Source organism: Salmo salar, chromosome ssa24, assembly GCF_905237065.1.
Source record: "Salmo salar chromosome ssa24, Ssal_v3.1, whole genome shotgun sequence".
NCBI lineage: Eukaryota > Metazoa > Chordata > Actinopteri > Salmoniformes > Salmonidae > Salmo > Salmo salar.
In genome coordinates this window covers 25,649,070-25,675,643 of record NC_059465.1, presented here as the reverse complement: position 1 = coordinate 25,675,643, position 26,574 = coordinate 25,649,070, and the positions used below count along the sequence as shown (strand labels likewise).

The following is a 26,574-nucleotide window of genomic DNA, read 5'->3' as shown; positions in this document are numbered from 1 at the left end:
AGAACCTATGATAACCTACAGCAGACAGGTATACCGTGCTAGAGAGACAGAACCTATGATAACCTACAGCAGACAGGTATACCGTGCTAGAGACAGAACCTATGATAACCTACAGCAGACAGGTATACCGTGCTAGAGACAGAACCTATGATAACCTACAGCAGACAGGTATACCGTGCTAGAGAGACAGAACCTATGATAACCTACAGCAGACAGGTATACCGTGCTAGAGACAGAACCTATGATAACCTACAGCAGACAGGTATACCGTGCTAGAGACAGAACCTATGATAACCTACAGCAGACAGGTATACCGTGCTAGAGACAGAACCTATGATAACCTACAGCAGACAGGTATACCGTGCTAGAGAGACAGAACCTATGATAACCTACAGCAGACAGGTATACCGTGCTAGAGACAGAACCTATGATAACCTACAGCAGACAGGTATACCGTGCTAGAGACAGAACCTATGATAACCTACAGCAGACAGGTATACCGTGCTAGAGACAGAACCTATGATAACCTACAGCAGACAGGTATACCGTGCTAGAGACAGAACCTATGATAACCTACAGCAGACAGGTATACCGTGCTAGAGAGACAGAACCTATGATAACCTACAGCAGACAGGTATACCGTGCTAGAGACAGAACCTATGATAACCTACAGCAGACAGGTATACCGTGCTAGAGACAGAACCTATGATAACCTACAGCAGACAGGTATACCGTGCTAGAGAGACAGAACCTATGATAACCTACAGCAGACAGGTATACCGTGCTAGAGACAGAACCTATGATAACCTACAGCAGACAGGTATACCGTGCTAGAGACAGAACCTATGATAACCTACAGCAGACAGGTATACCGTGCTAGAGACAGAACCTATGATAACCTACAGCAGACAGGTATACCGTGCTAGAGACAGAACCTATGATAACCTACAGCAGACAGGTATACCGTGCTAGAGACAGAACCTATGATAACCTACAGCAGACATGTATACCGTGCTAGAGAGACAGAACCTATGATAACCTACAGCAGACAGGTATACCGTGCTAGAGAGACAGAACCTATGATAACCTACAGCAGACAGTTATACCGTGCTAGAGAGACAGAACCTATGATAACCTACAGCAGACAGGTATACCGTGCTAGAGACAGATGATGACAGGGAATGAGCCCAGCTCACAGACACAGTGTTTGAGGGTTTTAGTCTGGCTTTTACCATAAGCCTTGGATCAAACAACACACACTGCTTATTTCAGAGAGGAGCATTGCTGTCTCTATTATAGGCAATCACTATAATAGTATCACTAGTATAAAATAATATCACCTCACTAAATGTGTGGTTTTGGAGGTTTTTGATTGGTAAAACCATATGGAAAGCTATTGTCTTCCCCATGACGTGATAAACAATTTTCTTATGGTTCAATTTCTATATGTTAAACCAGGCTGTACTAGTCTTGATCCTTACCTACACCACATTCAGTAGGGTTAGACCTACAACACCGTGTTCTATAAATAAAGCAAGGCCCCCCACTCAAACCACTAAAAGACAGAGATAGTCTCGACATCAAGCGTCTGGGCTGTCTGGAGTTCAGTAGCAGAGGGGTTTGTGTGTTTTTAAGGATGAGACATCAAGACGTTGTTTTCTTCTCTCAGCCAACATGATAATGACAGGTTTCACAGACAGAAGGGTGCAGATCTCTGTCTGCTGCTCCTCCTCCAAAAGGAGTCTGCTGTGGACTGTGGTCCTGGAGCCTGCCAAATTACAGTGTGATCCTCCCTCGCTTCCCTGTCCCTCTCCTCTCCTTCTGTCTGTTTTGCTCGCTTCCCTGTCCCTCTCCTCTCCTTCTGTCTGTTTTGCTCGCTTCCCTGTCCCTCTCCTCTCCTTCTGTCTGTTTTGCTCGCTTCCCTGTCCCTCTCCTCTCCTTCTGTCTGTTTTGCTCGCTTCCCTGTCCCTCTCCTCTCCTTCTGTCTATTTTGCTCGCTTCCCTGTCCCTCTCCTCTCCTGTCTGTTTTGCTCGCTTTCCTGTCCCTTTCCTCTCTCTGTCTATCCTTCACTCACCTTCCATCATGTCTCTTTTCTCTCACTCGGTCTCTCCCTCACATGCCATGTCTCTTTTCTCTGTCTCTATAATCCTCATTAGCATTAGGAAGCTGTCTTGCCCCTCTATTCTCAGTCTGTCTATCCCTCACCCATAGTTCTTTCCATTTTTTTTCCATCTTCAGTTTTCAGCCCTACGAGTATTCTCAGCATTCTATGAATGACCATGTTCACCTCAGTTAGAAATCTCCTAGACTGAACCCACCTGGGGACTTATCATAGGAATCCTCTTAGAGGCTCAATTCCAGAATGACTGGCAAGTATTCAATTTGGCCTTAGCTAAATCACACATACTAGCCACACTGGATTTGCTTGACTGTGTGATAAAATGTCAGAGTTAAAAGTGTCTCAGAGCATTTCAAACATGCCTGTTAAGCCAGCATGCATTGGAGTTACATTCCAGTCTACTTTGCATGTGTCTTCATGAAATCATCTATAGACCCCATATGACATTCTTTGTGGTGGTGAACAGTGGTGGTTCCTATAGTATCTAGTTCATTCCTGCTCCCTCCCCCTCTCTTCCCCCATTTTGCTCATCCTTGCTTTCTCCATATCTAGCTCATTCCCTCTTTCCTTGTCTCCCTCATCCAACACTTCCCCAATGTACTTTCCTCTCTTCCCCTTCTCCATCCATCCATACCTCCTCTATCTCTTCTCACACCCCCTCTCCTCTCTCTCGTTCTCCTCTCGCTCTCCTCCTTTTCCGTCCAGCCCTCCTCTTCTTGCTCCAGAACTGTCAGATGGCATTAATTCCTTTCACGCTCATCGCCTGTAAGAATAACAGCCGTGAACCTCGCCGAACAGCGCCATTCTCCTGCTCCAGTTAGCTTTACACTCAGACCAGCCTGCCTGCCTCACAAATACCAACATTATTCATGTTGTGGCCCTTACTTACACAACATGCCCCACTAAAGGGCAAAGTTAAGCTGACGCAAATCTTAGTGGAAGAGGTCATGTTCTTGATGTAAAACAAAATAAACAAATGTATATTGTATAATCAGGCCCTGCACCTTCATTATTAGCTTATGTCACCAACTGTAGCATGGACCTTCAACTAAAGCAAATATTGTAAGAAAAAAGGATCCATACAGATGTAAAATATTAATTTGACAGTTGTTTTGTAAAACAATTCTGCAGCAGGAGGATTAGATAATTATATATATATTTTTTTAAACACTTCATACTTTCGAACAATAACTACATTTTGAAAGGCTACAGTAGGCTATAGTTAAGATATACTTCTACGTCATAGTGGAGACCAAATCACGAGGCTCATTCGAATTTCCTGCAGCGCAACAGTGATCAAATTAACATCATTAACGCCTTACTCTAAAATTGATAAAAAAATTCAAATCTGTCACGTCCTGACCAGTATAGGGGTTATTTGTTGTTGTAGTTTGGTCAGGACGTGGCAGGGGGTATTTGGTTTATGTGGTTCGGGGTGTGTGTCTATGTAGAGGGGTGTTTGATTTATGTATTCCGGGGTTTTTGGGCACTGTTCTATGTTAGTGTATTTCTATGTTCTGTCTAGTCTAGTCTATTTCTATGTTTAGTTTATTGGGGTTGGATCTTCAATTGGAAGCAGCTGGTTATTGTTGCTTCTGATTGCAGGTCCTATAATTAGGAGTTTGTTTTCATGTTTTTTTTGTGGGATATTGTGCTGTGTATAGCTTTGTGCCTTACCAGCCTGTTATTCGTTTTTGTGTACGTTTTGGTTTACCTTCTTTGTCCATTTAATAAAAGAAGATGAGTGCACATATTCCTGCTGCGTTTTGGTCCACTCTACCCTACGACAACTGTGACAAAAACACAAAGCAATCTGCACACAACAGCCCATAATGACAAAGCAAAAACAGGTTATTATAAATTATTGCAAATGTATTACATATTCAAAAGGCACTCGCACATCTGAGCAATCTTGTTGCAGGTGCATGGCAACAGTTGAAACAGGATGAAGGAAAAAAAGTGTATCTATACACTTTTGTAATATTTGTGAAATGCATATTGTTATGTTTGGTAGCACTTATTTATTTTTCCTTTGCCTCCAACGCCTTTCCATACGTGGAACGGATGTGGGTGGGGCTAGGTCTACATAGAGGTGCTGTTTTCAGAAAATTCACAAAAGCTCTGACGAAGGCCGTTAGGCCGATACGTAAGCTTATTAAATATCAGTGATACTATCAAGAGCAATGTATTACATATAAAAAACAGAAATACCTTATTTACATAAGTATTCAGACCATTTGCTATGAGAATCGAAATTGAGCTTAGGTGCATCCTGTTTCCATTGATCATCCTTGATATGTTTCTACAACTTGATTGGAGTCTACCTGTGGTAAATTCAATTAATTGGACATGATTTGGAAAGACATTCACCTGTCTACAGTATATAATGTCCCACAGTTGACAGTGCATGTCAGAGCAAAAACCAAGCAATGAGGTCGGAGGAATTGTCCGTAGAGCTCCGAGACAGGATTATGTTGAGGCACAGATCTGGGGAAGGGTACCAAAAGCCCCCAGCTGTGCCCTGGACACCATATGTGAATTGATCGCCCCCCCCCCCCCATCTATCTTCAGAGTTCGTTCTGTTAGATGACCTAAACTGGGATATGCTTAACACCCCGGCCGTCCTACAATCTAAGATAGATGCCCTCAATCTCACACAAATTATCAAGGAACCCACCAGGTACAACCCTAAATCTGTAACCATGGGCACCCTCTTAGATCGCATCCTGACCAACTTGCCCTCTAAAAACACCTCTGCTGTCTTCAACCAGGATCTCAGCGATCACTGCCTCGTTGCCTGCGTGCGTAATGGGTCCGCGGTCAAACAACCACCCTTATCACTGTCAAACGCTCCCTAAAATACTTCAGCGAGCAGGCCTTTCTAATCGGGGTATCCTGGAAGGATATTGACCTCATCATATCAGTAGAGGATGCCTGGCTGCTCTTCAAAAGTGCTTTCCTCACCTTCTAAAATAAGCATGCCCCATTCAAAAAATGTAGAATTAAGAACAGATATAGCCCTTGGTTCACCCCAGACTTGACCGCCCTTGACCAGCACAAAAACATCCTGTGGCGTTCTGCATTAGCATCGAATAGCCCCCGCGATACGCAACTTTTTAGGGAAGTCAGGAACCAATATACTCAGTCAGTTAGGAAAGCTAAGACTAGCTTTTTCAAACAGAAATTTGCTTCCCATAGCACTAATTCCAAAATGTTTTGGGACACTGTAAAGTCCTTGGAGAATTAGAGCACCAACTCCCAGCTGCCCACTTCACTGAGGATAGGAAACATTGTCACCGCCGATAAATCTACGAAAATAAACATTTAACTAGGGCTGGCCATGCTTTCCACCTGGCTACCCCTACCCCGGCCAGCATCTCAGCCCCCCCTGCAGCAAAATCTGGATCCCTACAAATCAACTGGGCTAGGCAATCTGGACCCTTTCTTTCTAAAATTATCTGCCGAAATTGTTGCAACCCCTATTACTAGCCTATTCAACCTCTCTTTCGTATCGTCTGAGATCCCCAAAGAGTGGAACGCTGCCGCGGTCATCCCCCACTTCAAAGGGGGTGACACTCTAGGCCCAAACTGTTATAGACCTATATCCATCCTGCCCTGTCTTTCTAAAACCTTTCGAAAGCCAAGTTAATAAACAGATCACCGACCATTTCGAATCCCACCGTACCTTCTCCGCTATGCAATCTGGTTTCCTAGCTGGTCATGGGTGCACCTCAGCCATGCTCAAGGTACTAAACGATATCATAACCGCCATCGATAAAAGACAGTACTGTGCAGCCATCTTCATCGACCTGGCCAAGGCTTTCGACTCTGTCAATCACCGCATTCTTATCGGCAGACTCAATAGCCTTGATTTCTCAAATGACTGTCTCGGCTGGTTCACCAACTACTTCTCAGACAGAGTTCAGTGTGTCAAATCGGAGGGCCTGTTGTCCGGACCTCTCGCAGTCTCTATGGGGGTGCCACAGGGTTCAATTCTCGGGCTGACTCTTTTCTCTGTATATATGATGATGTTGCTCTTGCTGCTGGTGATTCTCTGATCCACCTCTACGCAGACGACACCATTCTGTATACATCTGGCCCTTCTTTGGACACTGTGCTAACAACCCTCCAGACGAGCTTCAACGCCATACAACACTCCTTCCGTGGCCTCCAACTGCTTTTAAATGCTAGTAAAACTAAGTGCATGCTCTTCAACTGATTGTTGCCCACACCCTCACACCCGACTAGCATCACTACTCTGGACGGTTCTGACCTAGAATATGTGGACAACTACAAATACCTAGGTGTCTGGTTAGACTGTAAACTCTCCTTCCAGACTCACATTAAGCATCTCCAATCCAAAATTAAATATAGAATCGGCTTCCTATTTCACAACAAAGCCTCATTCACTCATGCTGCCAAACATACCCTCGTAAAACTGACTATCCTACCCATCCTTGACTTCGGCGATGTCATTTACAGTATAGCCCCCAACACTCTACTCAGCAAACTGGATGTAGTCTATCACAGTGCCATCCATTTTGTCACCAAAGCCCCATATACTACCTACCACTGCGACCTATATGCTCTCGTTGGCTGGCCCTCACTACATATCCTTCGCCAAACCCACTGGCTCCAGGTCATCTATAAGTCTTTGCTAGGTAAAGCTCCGCCATATCTAAGCTCACTGTTTACCATAGCAACACCCACCCGTAGCACGCGCTCCAGCAGGTATATTGCCCGGGTCATCCCCAATGCCAACACTTCCTTTGGCTGCCTTTCCTTCCAGTTCTCTGCTGCCAATGACTGGAACGAATCTCTGAAGCTGGAGTCTTATATCTCCCTCTCTAACTTTAAGCATCAGCTGTCAGAGCAGCTTACTGTACCTGTACATAGCCCATCTGTAAATAACACACACAACTACCTCATCCCCATATTATTACTTACCCTCTTGCGCTTTTGCACCCCAGTATCTCTACTTGCACATCATCATCTGCACATCTATCACTCCAGTGTTAATGCTAAATTGTAATGATTTCGCCTCTATGGCCTAATTATTGCCTACCTCCCTACTCTTCTACATTTGCACACACTGTACATAGATTTTTCTATTTTTCTTTTCTATTGTGCTATTGACTGTATGTTTGTTTATTTGTACCTCTGTGTTGTTGTTTTTGTCACACTGCTTTGCTTTATCTTGGCCAGGTTGCAGTTGTAAATGAGAACTTGTTCTCAACTTGCCTACATGGTTAAATAAAGGTGAAATTAAAAATAGGTTTTAAAACATTGAAGGCCCCCAAGAACAGAGTGGCCTCCGTCATTGTTAAATGGAAGAAGTTTGGAACCACCAAGCCTCTTCCTAGAACTGGCCACCCGGCCAAACTGAGCAATCGAGGGAGATGGGCCTTGGTCAGGGAGGTGACCAAGAACCTGATGGTCACTCTGAACGAGCTCCAGAGTCCCTCTGTGGGGATGGAAGAATCTTCCAGAAGGAGAACAATCTCTGCAGCACTCAACCAATCAGGCCTTTATGGTAGAGTGGCCAGATGGAAGCCACTCCTCAGTAAAAGGCACATGACAGCCCTCTTGGAGTTTGCCAAAAGTCACCTAAAGACTCTCAAACCTTGAGAAACAAGATTTCTTGTCAGATGAAACCAAGATTGAACTCTTTGGCCTGAATGCCAAGCGTCACATCTGGAAGAAACCTGGCACCATCCCTACGGTAAAGCATGGTGGTGGCAGCATCATGGTGTTGGGATGTTTTTCAGCGGCAGGGATTGGGATACTAGTGAGGATCGAGGCAAAGATGAACGGAGAAAAGTACAAAAAGATCCTTGGTGAAAACATGTTCCAGAGTGCTCAGGACCTTCATCTTCCAACAGGACAATGACCCTTAGCACACAGTCAAGACAACGAAGGAGTGGCTTCGGGACAACTCTCTGAATGTCCATGAGTGGCCCAAAGAGCCTGGACATGAACCCGATCTAACATTTCTGAAGAGACCTGAAAATAGCTTTGCAGCAACGCCCCCAATCCAACCTGACAGAGCTTGAGAGGATCTGCAGAGAAGAATTGGAGAAAAAAAAACATGTGTGCCAAGCTTGTAGCGTCATACCCAAGAAGACTCGAGGCTGTGATCGCTGCCAAAGGTGCTTCAACAAAGTACTGAGTAAAGGGTCTGAATACTTATGTAAATGTGATATTTCAGTTTTTTTATAACCTGTTTTTGCTTTGTCATTATGGGGTATTGTGTGTAGATCGATGTGGGAAAAAAACAATTGAATCAATTTTAGAATAAGGCTGTAACCTAACAAAATGTGGAAAAAGTCAAAGGGTCTGAATACTTTCCGAAGGCACTGTATATATAAAAGTATGTGGACACCCCTTCAAATTAGCGGATTTGGCTATTTCAGCCACACCCATTGCTGGCAGGTGTATAAAATCAAATACACACAGCCATGCAATCTCCATAGACAAACATTGACAGTAGAATAGCCTTACTGAAGAGCTCAATGACTTTCAATGTGGCACCATCATAGGATGCCACCTTTCCAACAAGTCAGTTCATCAAATTTCTGCTCTGCTGGAACTGCCCTGGTCAACTGTAAGTGCTGTTATTGGGAAGTGGAAACGTCTCGGAGCAACAACGGCTCAGCAGCGAAATGTTAGGCCACACAAGCTCACATGACGGGACCACCGAGTGCTGAAGCTCCTTAGCGCATATAAATAGTCTGTCCTCGATAGCAACACTTACTACCGAATTCCAAACTGCCTCTAGAAGGAACGTCAGCACAAGAACTGTTCATCTTGAGCTTCATGAAATGGGTTTCCATGGCCGAGCAGCACACAAGTCTAAGATCACCATGTGCAATGCCAAGCGTCAGTTGGAGGGGTTTAAAGCTCGCCGAAATTGGACTCTGGAGCAGTGGAAGCGCGTTCTCTGGAGTAGCAGTCAAATGGAAAAATCTGGGTTTGGCAGACGCCAGGAGAACGCTACCTTCCCGAATGCATAGTGTCAACTGTAAAGTTTGGTAGAGGAGGAATAATGGTCTAGGGGCAGTTTTCATGGTTCGAGCTAGGCCCCTTAGTTTCATTGAAGGGAAATCTTAAAGCTACAACATACAATGACACTGTAGACGATTCTGTGCTTCCAACTTTGTGGCAACAGATTGGAGAAGGACCTTTCCTGTTTTAGCATGACAATGCTCCTGTGGATAAAGCAAAGTCCATAGAGAAATGGTTTGTCGAGATCGGTGTGGAAGAACTTGATTGACCTGCACAGAGCCCTGACCTAAACACCTTTGGGATGAATTACAAGCCAGGCCTAGTTGCCCAACATCACTGCCTTACCTCACTAATGCTCTTGTGGCTGAATGGAAGCAAGTCCCCACAGCAATGTTCCAACATCTAGTGGAAAGCCTTCCCAGAAGAGTGCAGGCTGTTATAGCAACTAAGGGGGGGCCAACTCCATGTTAATGCCCATGATATTTTGGAACGAGATGTTCGATGAGCAGGTGTCCACATACTTTTGGTCATGTAGTGTATAAAAGGTCCTTTTGGATCAATATGGACTAGAATGTTTGACAACTGCATAGTAGCTTTTGCTATGCCAAGTCCATGAGAGCATGCAGCTTTTGCTATCACATAGCCTATGTACATTATTGAAGGAATCCTGCATGTCTCCGACTCGTGTGACGACAGTTTTGTACCATAGGGAGGATCCAAACCAATGGCAGTGTAATTACACGTTTGACAAGCAATTCCAAACAAATAACCAAAACTCTGAGTGGAGAATAGTTTCTCATCACTCAGTCCTTCCTTCCCAAACCTGGCGTAGAGGGCTTAGACTAATCACAGCAGATTAGTGGGAGCTCTGATGGATGCTGAGCTAGCCTGTTAATCATCCCTGTGATGATAACCATAAATCATCTAAAAAATTATTCTAATATTATTAGCAATATATTTTTACAATCACAGTTAGATGGAATGATCACAGTAGGTCAATATCAGCCAGAATAACAGTTTTGCCTCGTTGACATCTCTTCGCCTCAGTTCCATCAATGTCACAGTAATTCCGCAGTGTTAATACAGTATATATAAGCTCTGCATACTAAGTGAGCGAGGGGTAGGCGGTTACATGAGTGATTTAGCGTTGCTGTGATCTCCAGAGAGCCCTGTGATTTAGCTATAAAATGACAGAGCTGCTGCCTCTCGTTGGGCTACGGTTGGGGAGCTAATGACATGCTGCGCCAGGCTAGCGTGACTATAAGCCCAGCCGGGGCAGACGGGAAGTGACAAGTACATAATTCTGTCATTACATCCTGGCTGGCTGGGTGAGACCTCTAATCAGGTGGGCAGGGATTCAGGCTTCATTCAAGCCAGGCTGGTCTGACTGGTTTCAGTCCCTCCAAACCCCTCTCCTCGGTGGTGGCACACCCGATAGTGCATCCCTGACTGGGCCTGGAAGCGGACGCTGAGTGGCTGACGTGGATGATGTCCCAGTCACATTTCTGTGTTCGGCACCTGGAAGGGAGGAATGTAAAAAGCCTCCATGCCTGGTGGGTGGTCGGCTATCCAAGAGTCTGTATCACTGTGATAATCACACAGCCTCATCTTTACAATCACATACCTACCTGTTTAAGTGAACTGACTGTTACACAATGACCCGAGAGACAACAATATCTGGACTGAGCTGAGCTTACCTGCTGTTTGCTCTGAATCACTCTGAGACAAACTGTGCTGGGGTTTACTTTACCAGATGGGGGATTTATGTGATGAGGTGCAGAAGATGAATCCTGGCAGTTTCTAACATGGTATTATCATTCTCATATACTTCAAGTGTGTTCAGTGACTGAACATGGTTAGAATGGAGGTTCAGTATGATTCATTGTTCAAACGTCAAGTGCAAATAGATCCAATTAAAAAGTGTTTGTGGTACTTACCAAGATTACTGCCATTAATTTCATCTATAAAACAGACAGAGAAACACAACATATTAATATACAGTAACTAGTACCAATGTAAAGGATCACCAAGCCTATTTCATAGTTTCATTAAAATCAATAGTCTTCCTTAGCAAAACCCATATACATTTTCATTCATATTCAGTCAAACTCTGCATCTACTGACCCCCCAATCCCAGCTGATTGGCCATGTTGTGTCTAGCTGTCACATATGGTGTGCTGTACACCCTCTTGGCCAGACAGGCTGGGGCCTGTATGCACGCATTCACAACACATAGGTATGCTATGTCCTGGAGCAGTCAGGAATCGAAAGCACAAATGAGTAAAACATGTTCTCACTCTTTACACTTTACGACGAAGACGTATTGAAAACCTAGGCTCTACACAGTCTACGCAACAGATCCGATGGAGGTTAATTTGCGTAGCTCTCTACGTAGTTTTACGTACTTTCGTGCGGCTGAATTTTTGGAATGCGACGCAAACAGAGCTCCGTAGCTCCGTTGGCGTAGACTGTGAAATCACTGTGGAAAACCCTTTACACAGGCCTGCTGCCCTGCCCTTCTTCCTCCATCAGCAGTCCAGAGAAATGCTACTGACATCTTCACATTGACCACTGAAGACAGGTCAGTCTTACAAGCCAAATATGGTGACATCACCCACCGGAACACAGCACAATAAAATAGGCCACAGCTGTTTAGTTCTTTAGGCTACAAATTAGACTCAATATGTCACAGAGCATCAAATCAGACAGAGAGGCCTATGGAAATGAGCGCTGACTGATCTCCATCGGACTGCACTGACCTCCTCTCTCCTCTTCTTTATCCTTGTTTGGTTTGTTCTGTTTTTGTATGGGGGGGACAAAGATTTTTTGCTAATTTGCATGAAAAATAAGGGATTAGGGAAGTATTTCTACAGCTGCACCATTGAGAGCATCTTGACTGGCTGTATCACCTCTTGGTACAACAACAGCTTGGCATCCGACAGTAAGGCGCAACAGAGGGTAGTGCGTACAGCCCAGTACATCACTGGGACCAAGCTCCCTGTCATCCAGGACCTCTATACCAGACGGTATCAGAGGAAGGCCCTAAAAATTGTCAAAGATTCTAGCCACCCGTCATAAACTTTTCTCTCTGCTACCGCAGGGCAAGTCTGGGGCTAAAAGGCTCCTGAACAGCTTCTACCCGCAAGCCATAATACTGCTGAACAGTTAATCAAATGGCTACCCAGACTATTTACAATGACCCCCTTTTTTTTGCACTGATACTCCTGCACTGGCTCTATGCACACTCACTGGCGCTATGCACACTCACTGGCTCTATGCACACTCACTGGCTCACACATAGAGAGACACACTTTCACACTCTTTCACACTCTTTCACATATGCTGCTGCTACTCTGTTAATGAACGATCTTGATTGCCTAGTCACTTTTACCCCTACCTACAGTAGAAGTTGGAAATTTACATACACCTTAGCCAAATACATTTAACCTGTTGGGTCTAGGGGGCAGCATTTGCACGTCTGGATAATTTTTTTTTTACCCGATTTAATCTGGTTACTAATCCTACCCAGTAACTAGAATATGCATATACTTATTATATATGGATAGAAAACACTCTAAAGTTTCTAAAACTGTTTGAATGGTGTCTGTGAGTATAACAGAACTCATTTGGCAGGCAAAACCCTGAGACATTTTCTGACAGGAAGTGGATACCTGATGTGTTGTATTGACTTTAAACCTATCCCATTGAAAAACACAGGGGCTTAGGAATATTTTGGCACTTCCTATTGCTTCCACTAGATGTCACCAGCCTTTACAAAGTGTTTTGAGTCTTCTGGAGGGAGATCTGACCGAACAAGAGCCATGGAACGATGATGTCCCATTAGACACCTGGCGCGAGTTCATGTTGGGTACCCTCGTTCCAATACGTTATAAAAGAGTATGCATTCGTCCACCTTGAATATTATTCATGTTCTGGTTAAAAAGGCCCTAATGATTTATGCTATACAACGTTTGACATGTTTGAACGAACGGAAATATATGTTTTCCCCTCGTTCATGACAGAAGTCCGGCTGGCTTACATCATGTGCTAACGAGACGGAGATTTTTGGACATAAATGATGAGCTTTTTTGAACAAAACTACATTCGTTATGGACCTGTGATACCTGGAAGTGACATCTGATGAAGAGAATCAAAGGTAATGGATTATTTACATAGTATTTTCGATTTTAGATCTCCCCAACATGACGTCTAGTCTCTATCGCAACGCGTATTTTTCTGGGCGCAGTGCTCAGATTATTGCAAAGTGTGATTTCCCAGTAAGGTTATTTTTAAATCTGGCAAGTTGATTGAGTTCAAGAGATGTAAATCTATAATTCTTTAAATGACAATATAATATTTTACCAATGTTTTCTAATTTTAATTATTTAATTTGTGACGCTGACTTGACTGCCGGTTATTGGAGGGAAACGATTTCCTCAACATCAATGCCATAGTAAAACGCTGTTTTTGGATATAAATATGAACTTGATAGAACTAAAAATGCATGCATTGTCTAACATAATGTCCTAGGAGTGTCATCTGATGGAGATTGTAAAAGGTTAGTGCATCATTTTAGCTGGTTTTATGGTTTTGGTGACCCTGTCTTTGACTTGACAAAACATTACACACAACTCTTGTAAATGTACTGTCCTAACATACTCTAAATTTATGCTTTCGCCGTAAAACCTTTTTGAAATCGTAAAACGTGGTTAGATTAAGGAGATGTTTATCTTTCAAATGGTGTAAAATAGTTGTATTTTTGAAAAATTTGAATTTTGACATTTATTTGGATTCAAATTTGCCGCTCTTGAAATGCACCTGCTGTTGATGGAGTGCACCACGGGTGGCACGCTAGCGTCCCACCTAGCCCCAAGAGGTTAAACTCAGTTTTTCCACAATTCCTGACATTTAAACCTAGCAAACATTCCCTGTCTTAGGTCAGTTAGGATCACCACTTTATTTTAAGAATGTGAAATGTCAGAATAATAGTAGAGAGAATGATTTATTTCAGCTTTTATTTCTTTCATCACATTCCCAGTGGGTCAGAAATGTACATACACTCAATTAGTATTTTGGTAGCATTGCCTTTAAATTGTTTAACTTGGGTCAAAGATTTTGGGTAGCCTTCCACAAGCTTCCCACAATAAGTTGGGTGAATTGTGGCCCATTCCTCCTGACAGAGCTGGTGTAACTGAGTCAGGTTTGTAGGCCTCCTTGCTCGCACACGCTTTCTCAGTTCTGCCCACAAATGTTCTATAGGATTGAGGTCAGGGCTTTGTGATGGCCACTCCAATTCCTTGACTTTGTTGTCCTTAAGTCATTTTGCCACAACTTTGGAAGTATGCTTGGGGTCATTGTCCATTTGGAAGACCCATTTGCGACCAAGCTTTAACTTCCTGACTAATGTCTTGAGATGTTGCTTCAATATATCCACAGAAGTTTCCTTTCTCATGATGCCATTTTGTGAAGTGCACCAGTCCCTCCTGCAGCAAAGCACCCCCACAACATGATGCTGCCACTCCCGTGCTTCATGGTTGGGATGGTGTTCTTCGGCTTGCAAGCGTCCCCCTTTTTCCTCCAAATATAATGAGGGTCATTACGGCCAAACAGTTATTTTTTTGTTTCATCAGACCAGAGGACATTTCTCCAAAAAGTACGATCTTTGTAGCCATGTGCAGTTGCAAACCGTAGTCTGGCCTTTTTATGGCGGTTTTGGAGCAGTGGCTCCTTCCTTGCTGAGCGGCCTTTCAGGTTATGTCGATTTAGGACTCGTTTTACTGTGGATATAGATACATTTGTACCCGTTTCCTCCAGCATCTTCACAAGGTCCTTTGCTGTTGTTCTGGGATTGATTTGCACTTTTTGCACCAAAGTGCGTTCAGCTCGAGGAGACAGAACGCGTCTCCTTCCTGAGCGGTATGATGGCTGCGTGGTCCCATGGTGTTTATTCTTGCTTACTATTGTTTGTACAGATTTTTTGTACTTTTTAACTCTGTATTGTTGGAAAAGGGCTCGTAAAGTAAGCGTTTCACGGTAAAATCTACACCTGTTGTATTTGGCGCATGTGACAAATACAATTTGATTTAATTTGAGTATTGACTGAAATGGATAAATTATGGAAGGAGCTGAATTATGAATGGGCCCTGGTCAGCCACGAGAGGGAGAGAGAGAGAGAGAGCAACGGGAGAGAAAGATGGGCATGAAGTAGTGAGAGGGATACTGTGGATGGTGAATACTCACACTAAAAAGATCTGTCACATAAAAATTGTACCTAACCACTTCCATTAATATTCCAAGGGCCTCTTGTGAGCATTTCCATTGCAAGTTTAACAGCTCCTCTTCCATACAAAGAAGCACAGGCAGAATAGGCAGACTCCCATAATGCTAACATTCTGTGTCAATTAGTATTTTTTTATTTAACTAGGCAAGTCAGTTAAGAACAAATTCTTATTTACAATGACAGCCTAGGAACAGTGGGTTAACTGCCTTGTTCAGGGGAAGAAAGACAGATTTTTACCTTGTCAGCTCAGGGATTCAATATAGAAACTTTTTAGTTACTGGCCCAACACTCTAACCACTAGGCTACCTGCCGCCCCAAGTATAGAGGAATATAGAGGAACACCTTATGACTCAAGGTTTTCAGATTTTAAATATTTAATTTTTTTATACCTTGAAGAACTCTATTCATTCCATACAAGATGCATATATTCTGATATCAGAACACTACTTCTTCCATTTTACCCTCTCATTTGAAACAAATAATAGTTCGAAAATGTATGAAAAGAGAAGAGGAGCGGGAGAAAGAATGCCAGAGATGGGAGTACACTCTTAGAAAAAAGGGTTCCAAAAGGGTTCTTCGGCTGTCCCCATAGGAGAACCCTTTTTGGTTCCAGGTAGAACACTTTTTGGTTCCAGGTAGAACCCTTTTTGGTTCCAGGTAGAACCCTTTTGGGTTCCAGGTAGAACCCTCTGTGGAACCCAAAAGGGTTCTACCTGGAACCAAAAGGGATCTACCTGCAACCAAAAAGGGTTATTCAAAGGGTTCTCCTATGGGGACAGCTGAAGAACGATTTTAGGTTCTAGATAGCACCTTTTTTTCTAAGACTGTAGGGGATAGGAAGAGAACGAGAGGGATTGGATGAAAAGAAGAGAGTGGGGGTGAGTATGGAAAAGAGAATGGAGAGAAAGGGGAGTGTCCCCCCTAAAGACCTCATTCTCAGACCTCCATTAAGAGACTACAGGCTAAAAATATACTCCTCATGTTGAGCCACCTGGCTTTCCCAAACCAGCTCAATAATTCACAGGCTGCACGAGGGGAGGATCTCTGTAACACAATACAGTTCAATAACCCTGGGAACAAACAAAGACTTTACACAATGACCAACCATCTAATTACTGAACTTACTGAACTAACAGTGAAGGGAATGCGTATTTCATTTGTTGGGTTGGCTTCCCTTTCTTGGGCCTCTGAACTTGCACTATGGAAGACTTAGCTCAACCACATGAAGCAAACCCAGCCAGAACCCCATCCCACTCGGATGTCAACACCTCACGACACAACTCCTCTCCCCCATGTGACCTACTTGTTGTGTGTATGTACTGACATGTACACTACCGTTCAAAAGTTTGGGGTCACTTAGAAATGTCCTTGTTTTTGAAAGAAAAGCACATTTTTTTCCATTAAAATAACACCAAATTGATCAGAAATACAGACATTGTTGTTGTAAATTACTATTGTTGCTGGAAACGGCAGATTTTTTTTTTTTTTTTTTTTTTTTTGACCCAATTTCGTGGTATCCAATTGGTAGTAGTTACAGTCTTGTCTCATCGCTGCAACTCCCGTACGGACTCGGGAGAGGCGAAGATCGAGAGCCATGCGTCCTCCGAAACACAACCCAACCAAGCCACACTGCTTCTTGACACAATGCACATCCAACCCGGAAGCCAGCCGCACCAATGTGTCGGAGGAAACACTGTATGTACACCTGGCGACCTGGTCAGCGTGCACTGCGCCCGGCCCAACACAGGAGTCGCTAGTGTGCTATGAGACAAGGATATCCCTGCCGGCCAAACCCTCCCCAACCCGGGCGACGCTGGGCCAATTGTGCACCGCCCCATAGGCCTCCCGGTTGCGGCCGGCTGCGGCCGAGCCTGGGCTCGAACCCAGAATCTCTGGTGGCACAGCTAGCACTGAAAATGGCAGATTTTTAATGGAATATCTACATAGGCGTACAGAGGCCCATTATCAGCAACCATCACTCCTGTGTTCCAATGACACGTTGTGTTAGCTATTCCAAGTTTATTTTAAAAGGGTAGGGGGGGTGGAGACAAGCACAAGGACAGGTGAAACAGATCAGGGCGTGACAACAAAAGTTTTTTTGATGCGTGTGGTTCTAATTCATCTGGGATCTATAGCATCCCACAACTGTCCCAGAATATGTTTGGAATATTTATTTTTCGCACAGAAGAACAAGTTGACCAATAGAATAGGTCCGCTTTTGTACTGTGGGGGATAGTAGACTGACATAGGCTAGTGCTTTTGCTGTTTGTTAGGCCTACTCATCTTGTTGGCTGACGAAAAGTAAATGTGGACAGTTCTTCTAACATCTTCAATATGCGCCTTGGAATTCGATAAGAGGGACGCGCGGTGTCGCGTCCCCGATGTGTCTGTCTTCACTTGTAGCCTACATCAGAGCTGTGATGCCGATGAGAAGGATCCAATCATGTGACGGGAATTGGCTAATAAGAATTTAGATATCTGAGAGTGCCGTGTGAGTGAGAGGTGCTTCAGGGCACGGCTGCCGGGAGAAGGGAATTATAATTATTATATTCAGGCCAAGGGCACAACAGCCACTTTGGCTACAAAAGGCATGGATTTTTTAGGGGGCATTACAGCCACACAAGGGGGATACCGCCAGGAAATTCTAAGCCTGATGAGAATATTATCAAGTGCTTGTCAAATTGTGAATGAGAGACTGATGAAGTGTGTGCAGCTTGCATAAGAAACAAAGCAGAGCTCATGCCTTTGAAGCAACTTTTTCAAATCATTATTGGAGTCGCATCATGCAGCCCTAGAATCTATAAAAAATCGAAACATATAGCCCAATGTTTGTATCACAACTAAAGTTGCATAAATAACTCTAAATTAAGCATATAGGAGGACCTGTTTCTTTGTTAACCACTCAATGTGCACACTCCCTCAGAAATCATTTGGAGAAAATATCCTATTTTATTTACCTATACTCAATTGTATTCTTCATACTATAAAATAATAAAAAACAATGCCACGTAATTCTAAACAAATCTTGTCTGCTAAACAAACTAGTGTAGCCCACAGCCATATGGCATAGCCAGATCAGGGCCTAACATAAGGACAATTCAGAGAATGCTATTCTGTACTTCTGAAATAGACAAAACTTTCTTCATATCATGTTTCTTTAGACCTGCCTAAAATAAAAAATTAAATTATTGTGATGGTGTAGGCTACATTACATGGATATATTAGACTAAAATGTAGATGTTCCAAAGGTCTGCATTAGTGGCTTGTTGCTAGGAGATGCTAAACATGTTTATATAACGACACAGGATGAGACCCAGATGCAGACACAGGAGGCAGATGGTTAGAGTCTCTGACATTTATTAATAGACAAGTGGCAGGCAAGAGGCAGGTCGAGAACAGGCAGAAGTTCATAAACAGGGTCAGAGTCAGATAGGTACAGGACGGCAGGCAGGCTCAAGGTCAGGGCAGGCAGCAATGTTCAGAACTGGGAGGACTAGAAAACAGGGACTAGAAAAACAGGAGTATGGAAAAACGAGCTGGTACGCTTGACGAGACAAGATGAACTGGCAACAGACAAACAGAAAACACTGGTATAAATAGACAGGGGACAATGGGGACAAATGGGAGACACCTGGTGGGGGCTGGAGACAAGCACAAGACAGGTGAAACAGATCAGGGTGTGATAGTACCCCCCCCCCCCAGGGGCGCATACCTGGTTGACCGGGGTGCCGACGGTGAAAGTCAGCAATGAGTGCCGGGTTCAGGATGTCCTTAGCGGGGACCCTGCACCTCTCCTCCGGGCCATAACCCTCCCAGTCAACCAAATACTGGAAACCCCTGCCCCGAGGTTGAACACTCAGGAGGCATCTCACCATGTCAGGATCCATCTGAGCGTTCCCTGCAGCGATGACGTATCCCAGAAAAGAGACAATGGAGCAATAGAATTCACACTTTTTTTCACAAACAACTGATTCTCCAGGAGGCGCTGGAGGACTTGTTGGACATGTAGGACATGCTCTTGAGCAGAACGGGAGAAAACAAGGATGTTGTTGAGGTAGACAAACACAAACCGATTCAACATGTCATGGAGCACATTGTTGACCAGGGCCTGGAATATTGTGTGAGTCCAAACTGCATAACCAGGTACTCGTAGTGTCCGTTAGCCGTGTCCACCCATCAGCCGTGTCCACACGTCTCCTACCCGTATCAAAACTAGGTGGTAGGGGTTCTGAAGGTCCAACTTAGAAAAGATAGTTGCCCTCTGGAGAGGCTCGAAAGCCGAAGAGAGGAGTGGTAGAGGGTCAACGGTTCTTTACAGTGATGTCATTGAGGCCCCGGTAGTCAATACATGGACGCAGGGTCTTGTCCTTTTCCACAAAGAAGAAACCTGCGCCGGCAGGGGAGGCAGAAGGACGAATGCTCCCAGCAGCCAGAAAGTCCTCAATGTACTCCTCCATGGCCTTGGTCCCAGGGCCAGGCAGGGAATATAGCTACCCACGAGGCGGTGTGGTGCCCGGAAGGAGGTCAATAGCATAATCGTAGGGACGATGTGGAGGAAGGGAGGTGGCGCAAGCCCTGCTGAAAATCTCCAGGATGTCATGGTACTCCGCGGGAACAGCTGAGAAATCCGAGGCTTTTCTAAAGACCGCAGGAGGACGTCCTGCGGCAGGCTGCGCCGCCTTAACCTCTATGGGCTAGGTGGGACGCAAGCGTCCCACCCGTGGTGCACTCCATCAACAGCAGGTGCATTTCAAGAGCGGCAAATTTGAATCCAAATAAATGTCAAAATTCAAATTTTTCAAACATACAACTATTTTACACCATTTGAAAGATAAACATCTCCTTAATCTAACCACGTTTTCCGATTTCAAAAAGGTTTTACGGCGAAAGCATAAATTTAGAGTATGTTAGGACAGTACATTTACAAGAGTTGTGTGTAATGTTGTGCCAATTCAAAGACAGGCGTCACCAAAACCATAAAATCAGCTAAAATTATGCACTAACCTTTTACAATCTCCAACAGATGACACTCCTAGGACATTATGTTAGACAATGCATGCATTTTTAGTTCTATCAAGTTCATATTTATATCCAAAAACAGCGTTTTACTGTGGCGTTGATGTTCAGGAAATCATTTCCCTCCAATAACCGGCATTCAAGTCAGCACCACAAATTAAATAATTAAAATTAGAAAACATTGGTAAAATATTATATTGTCATTTAAAGAATTATAGATTTACATCTCTTGAACGCAATCAACTTGCCAGATTTAAAAATAACCTTACTGGGAAATCACACTTTGCAATAATCTGAGCACTGCGCCCAGAAAAATACGCGTTGCGATACAGACTAGCCGCCATGTTGGGGAGATCTAAAATCGAAAATACTATGTAAATAATCCATTACCTTTGATTCTCTTCATCAGATGTCACTTAAAGGTATCACAGGTCCATAACGAATGTAGTTTTGTTCAAAAAAGCTCATCATTTATGTCCAAAAATCTCCGTCTTGTTAGCACATGATCTAAGCCGCCGGACTTCACTTCATGAACGAGGGGAAAAAATATATTTACGTTCGTTCAAACATGTCAAACGTTGTATAGCATAAATCATTAGGGCCTTTTTTAACCAGAACATGAATAAAATTCAAGGCGGACGAATGCAAAATCTTTTAAAACGTATTGGAACGAGGGTACCCAGCATGACCTAGCGCGCCAGGTGTCTAATGGGCCATCATCGTTCCATGGCTCTTGTTCGGTCAGATCTCCCTCCAGAAGACTCAAAACACTTTGTAAAGGCTGGTGACATCTAGTGGAAGCAATAGGAAGTGCCAAAATATTCCTCAGCCCCTGTGTTTTTCAATGGCATAGGTTTAAAGGTAATACAACACATCAGGTATCCACTTCCTGTCAGAATCTGTCTCAGGGTTTTGCCTGCCAAATGAGTTCTGTTATACTCACAGACACCATTCAAACAGTTTTAGAAACTTTAGGGTGTTTTCTATCCATATATAATAAGTATATGCATATTCTAGTTACTGGGTAGGATTAGTAACCAGATTAAATCGGGTACATTTTTTTATCCAGCCGTGCAAATACTGCCCCCTAGCCCTAACAGGTTAAGGCAATGTGTGTGGCATAACGGGCTCCAACCCAGGATAGAACCAGTGGCCCAGTCGATCAGGGGGTTGCGCCTCTGGAGCCATGAAAATCCCAAAACAACAGGAACATGGGCAGATACAATAAGTAGAAACTGTATGGACTCACTGATTACCCGACACACACAGGTTAATGGGAACCGTACTGTGAGTGACCCTGCCAATGGAGTATCCGTCCAGTGCCCTGGCATCCATGGGAACGGAGAGGAGTTGTGTGGAGATACACAGCTCAGATACTAGAGTAGTGTCCATGAAGCATTCGTCAGCCTGCGAGCTCGTCTTTAATTTCCCCTGATAATCCATGAAGGAAGGTGTCGAACAGGGACTCCAGGTTCCAGGCATTCTCAGTGGCCAATGTGTGAAAGTCTATCACGTAGTCTGCCACACTACAGGAGTCTTGATGTAGTAAAAGTAGCTTTTGAGACCCCTCTGTCCCGGAGAATCAAACACTTTCCTCACCACCGACACGAAATCCTCCAGACGAAGGCAAATAGCGGATTGTTGCTCCCAAACCGCCGTAGCCAAGGTGAGCACCCTTCCAGACATCAGCATTATGAGAAATGCTATCTTCAAACGATCTGAAGGAAACAAAGAGGGCTGCAGCTCAAAAATGAGGGAGCACTAGGAGTGAAACACCCGGCAGGTTCCAGGATCCCCAGCATAGAGCTCCGGAGGTGGTAAGCGGGGTTCTCGGGAAGCCAGTGTAGGCTGGACAAGATCACCACTGGTAGGGTGATTACTGAGCACCCTGGAGGTTTCCGTTCTGACATGCTGCCTGATAGTCCACGGAATTGCTCTAGTAATGATTTGGAACCCTGGTCATGGCGTTCTGTCAAAGTATGGAGTCCTTTCATAAGGTTCTAAAGTAGCTCCTTGTGTCTTCCAATGGTGGCTCCTTGCAGGCAGACAGTGTTGCGGAGCTGGTCCAAGTCTGCTGGGTCAGTTCGTACTATAACGACACTAGATGAGACCCAGTTGCAGACACAGGAGGCAGATGGTTTGAGTCACTGATATTTATTAATAGACAAGGGGCAGGCAAGAGGCAGGTCGAGGACAGGCAGAAGTTCATAAACAGGATCAGTCAGATAGGTACAGGACGGCAGGCAGGCAAGAGGTCAGGGCAGCCAGAATGGTATGGCAGGCGTGCTCAGGGTCAGGGCAGGCAGCAACGGTCAGAACCGGGAGGACTAGAAAACAGGAACTACAAAAACAGGAGTATGGAAAAACACTCTGGTAGGCTTGATGAGACAAGATGAACTGGCAACAGACAAACAGAAAATACTGGTATAAATACACAGGGGATAATGGGGACAAATGGGAGAAACCTGGTGGGGGGTGGAGACAAGCACAAGACATGTGAAACAGATCAGGGTGTGACAGTTGATGTTAATTAACAGTCAATTATTGTGAGACCAGCAGTTATTTGCTTGACAAAATTGAATCACCATAGCCCTAGGCCAGAGTAAGGCAGGTACAGGGCCAGAGTATTTTGATTTTTGATTTTTAAGACAGATTCATTTATTTGATTTTAAAGCAGGTATGGGGCCAGAGTAAGGCAGCTGTACATTTTAGATTTTAAGGCAGGTATGGGGGATAGAGTAAGGCGGATGTAGATTTTTGATTTTAAGGCAGGTATGGTGCCAGAGTAAGGCAGCTATTGGTACCAGAGTAAGGCAGGGGCTGGGTGAGGGAGTGAGTGAGTACATGTTCTTGGGCAGGCCAAGCGTGTTCAGACACCTCTGTGAGGTCTGTAGTGTTTGGTCTGGCGCTGCTCTGTTGCACATCCACAACACCCTGCAACAGGATATGAGGGCTAAATGCCAGGCCTGGCCTGTCACTCTTCGGCCAGCTCCTCAGGGACATCCTTTCACGGTGCTCCCCTCGGACCCCTGGGGATGTCAAGTCACCCTGACACCTCTCGAAGGGTCCTGGAGGGTGGGGGGAGGTCCTCTCCCTGTGCCCCTGTTCACCCCACTTTGAGTGAACCCACCAGGCCAGGACTCATGGAGCAACCCTATCCTGACACCCAACCCCAACCACTCATAAGAAGCCAAGAGCACAAAGTGAAGTTCAAAGAGGACACACCAACACATCAGATCAAATGGTTGCACCACCACGACATCCAGCCCCACAATTTGAGCCCTGCCTCGTTTTTAACCTCATCAGTCCCAAGGACCCCATCAAAAATCTGTGTTTTTTCACTACTTTCATTTTTCTGCATATTTAGCCTCACAATGAAGTGTTTTACCATTTTCTTTCCAGGACATCCAGAGCTAAACTAAAACACAAAGCAATTTGACATAAACAGTAGCATTCATGAGTTTTATTGTCAAATGTCAATAAAAGAACAAAGTCCGCCAAGCAAAATGCATTTAGAAGAATGCTGCAAGTACAGAAAGTGTTTGCTCAGTGGAAAATGAATATCCAAATAGTCAGTGACAACTGAGTGGAGTTTGTAGACAGCAACTATGTGAGCTTATTGCAGTATTATAGACACTATGTCCAGGGATTTCCTATGATCTTCTATGTAGAAGATCCCCTTACCTTCTAAAGACTGTTGTGTGACTTGTCAGTGTTATATAACCAAACAGATTACATGTGCGTGTACGTGAGTCTCAGCATTTCATAGTGGGGTCATAATAGTTAGCTTTGGACATTACAGACGTTTTTGTGAGAATAAAAGTTTTTGGGATCCGCCCTAGTCACAAACATTGCTCTAGCTCAGACCCTGTTAATCACACAGGCTAACGGTTGGTATCAGCGGATGCAGAAGAAATAGACGAACCAGAGTCTGTAGCTCAAACACACAATGTTTAAGAGGGCACTAAATTATACTGACGGGATTGTGAGACACAACACTGTGAAGGTCCGTCACTGCCCTAACATTAACATCCCCCGAGACAAGTCTTCTCCTTCAATTCTCATTCCAAGAGAGGGCTAGTGACTATTACTAAATTGACTGAAACAGTGACCAAACAAGTGAGAGATAAGACAAAGTGGTTAGATATTGGGAAAATAGTGGAACTATTCAATCAAACACTGAAAACACCAAAAATTATTTCACTGTGGCGAAATAGTAAATTGCTGATTACTGTGTGAGAGAGAAGAGTGTAAAAGGGATTTATGAAAAAGTACAGATTATGGACTGTGACTTTTCTATGTTATATTTGGACATGGATTCCTATAACTCTGTGCTCATTGTTATGTTGGTCTCTTCAGATTTACAATGACACACAAATGAGTGACACTTCCTGGAAATGAGGGAAAGTTTTCATCTAAAAGAGGTGGAGAGAGTTTCATATTATTTCTCACATGAAGGTTTTTAATGCCTCTGCAATGATAAGAGATGCCCCTTATCAGTGCCCCCTCAAACACTTGATGGAATTTGAATGGAAAATGTACTTCAAAGGCCAGAAGCATCTAATCTCCTCCACTCTCTCGCGACTCTGCACATTCCCTAGGATAATACGATTCTGCCTTTCTGACATTCTTAGGGATCTCAACCAAGGATGAGAATTTCATCTCTCTCTCTCTCTCTCTCTCTCTCGCTCATTAGGTTGTTGTACTGCATTGTGAAAGGATCTCTGCAACAGCCCTACTGCATATCTGTGGAACCCATCCCACTCTTATGTAAAAGCCCTATTTGTCCATTACTGACATCCCAGTGACCTAGTTTCCCCGTGGCCCAGAAAGAGCAAGCATGACTCTCTCAGATCTGCTGTGGTCACAAAACCCTGCTGGGACCATCCATTCAGATGGCCAATGAATACACAGAGGACCAGTCCACTATCTGAATCAACAGAGATGTACTGCACCTTTCCCTGAAACACACAACTCAATGTGATGCAACACTAACCCATATCCTCATATCCACACCCACTCACAAAGGCTTTGATGCATTAAAGAGAACAGAGCATCCCCATAAAACACGAGACTGTGTGTGTGTGTGTGTGTGTGTGTGTGTGTGTGTGTGTGTGTGCATACTATAGATTCCATGTGAGCTGTAGGATGGCGTGGGGCAGTAAGCAGCTAGGGCCAAGCAGCACAGAGAGCCCCTCCAGGTTAAGGTCTGTGTTTAGTCTGAAAAAGGGCAGGTTGAGGACAGGCCTGTCATCAGAGGCAGAGCTGCGGGACGTGCTCCCCCTCCCCCATCCTCCCCATTGGCCCCCACACCTCAGCTCTGTACCAGAGGTTATCTGAACATGTGGAGGTCATACACTATCTCATCAGAGGAACATAAGGGAAAAACAGATGAACAGCGGAGGAAGCAAACAACAGAGGCGTAGTCATATCAATGTAGAGGACATGTTGATGTGGATAACATAAAGAACACTGATGCTCATAAAGAACACTGACGCTCACCACTGTGCTGAACTAACTTTCATTGCCATTGGTATGTAGCTCTGTCTCAGAAGTCACTGATGTCAGGCAGGTGCCTTACAGACAAACACACACACACACACACACACACACACACACACACACACACACACACACACACACACACACACACACACACACACACACACACACACACACACACACACACACACACACACACACACACACACACACAGCCATTGGTTCCCAAACTCTCCTCTGATCTGACTAACTGTGAAACATTAGAAGCCATTTTCTGCCATTACCATATCCATGAATCCTTTATAGCTTAGCTACCTACACAGTATACATATTCCTCTTCAAATGACATGAAATACTGTACAATCCCTACTGTAAAGTATTCTATCCAATCTTCTCTCATGCGCACATTCTGATTTAGACATCTCTACTTTAATATCACTTTCATCTAATTTGGAGTGGATTCGTGCAGACAGTATTTTCTCAACCCAAAACAAAAAGCTTGTGTCCCAGTGTGGCGCAGTGCATGGAGCAGAGTGATGTTATCGAGGTCACTCTGATCTAATCAGGTGTGAATGAAAGCTCTTGGCAGCGCCCCCAGGCCCAGCCTGTCATCATCACTGGGAAGGAAGAAGGGGAAAGAGAGGAGAGATG

At 44.3% G+C, this 26,574-nt stretch overlaps 1 protein-coding gene across 1 annotated transcript in view; it reads right to left on the bottom strand.

Annotated features, from left to right (window-relative positions):
• The window catches only part of nr6a1a (nuclear receptor subfamily 6, group A, member 1a), a 141,290-nt gene that overhangs the window by 50,205 nt on the left and 64,511 nt on the right, over positions 1-26,574 (bottom strand). The window contains exon 3 of the mRNA XM_014171647.2: positions 11,063-11,086. Within this exon, the coding sequence (XP_014027122.1) occupies positions 11,063-11,086 (24 nt within the window). The remainder of the gene's footprint in view (positions 1-11,062; positions 11,087-26,574) is intronic.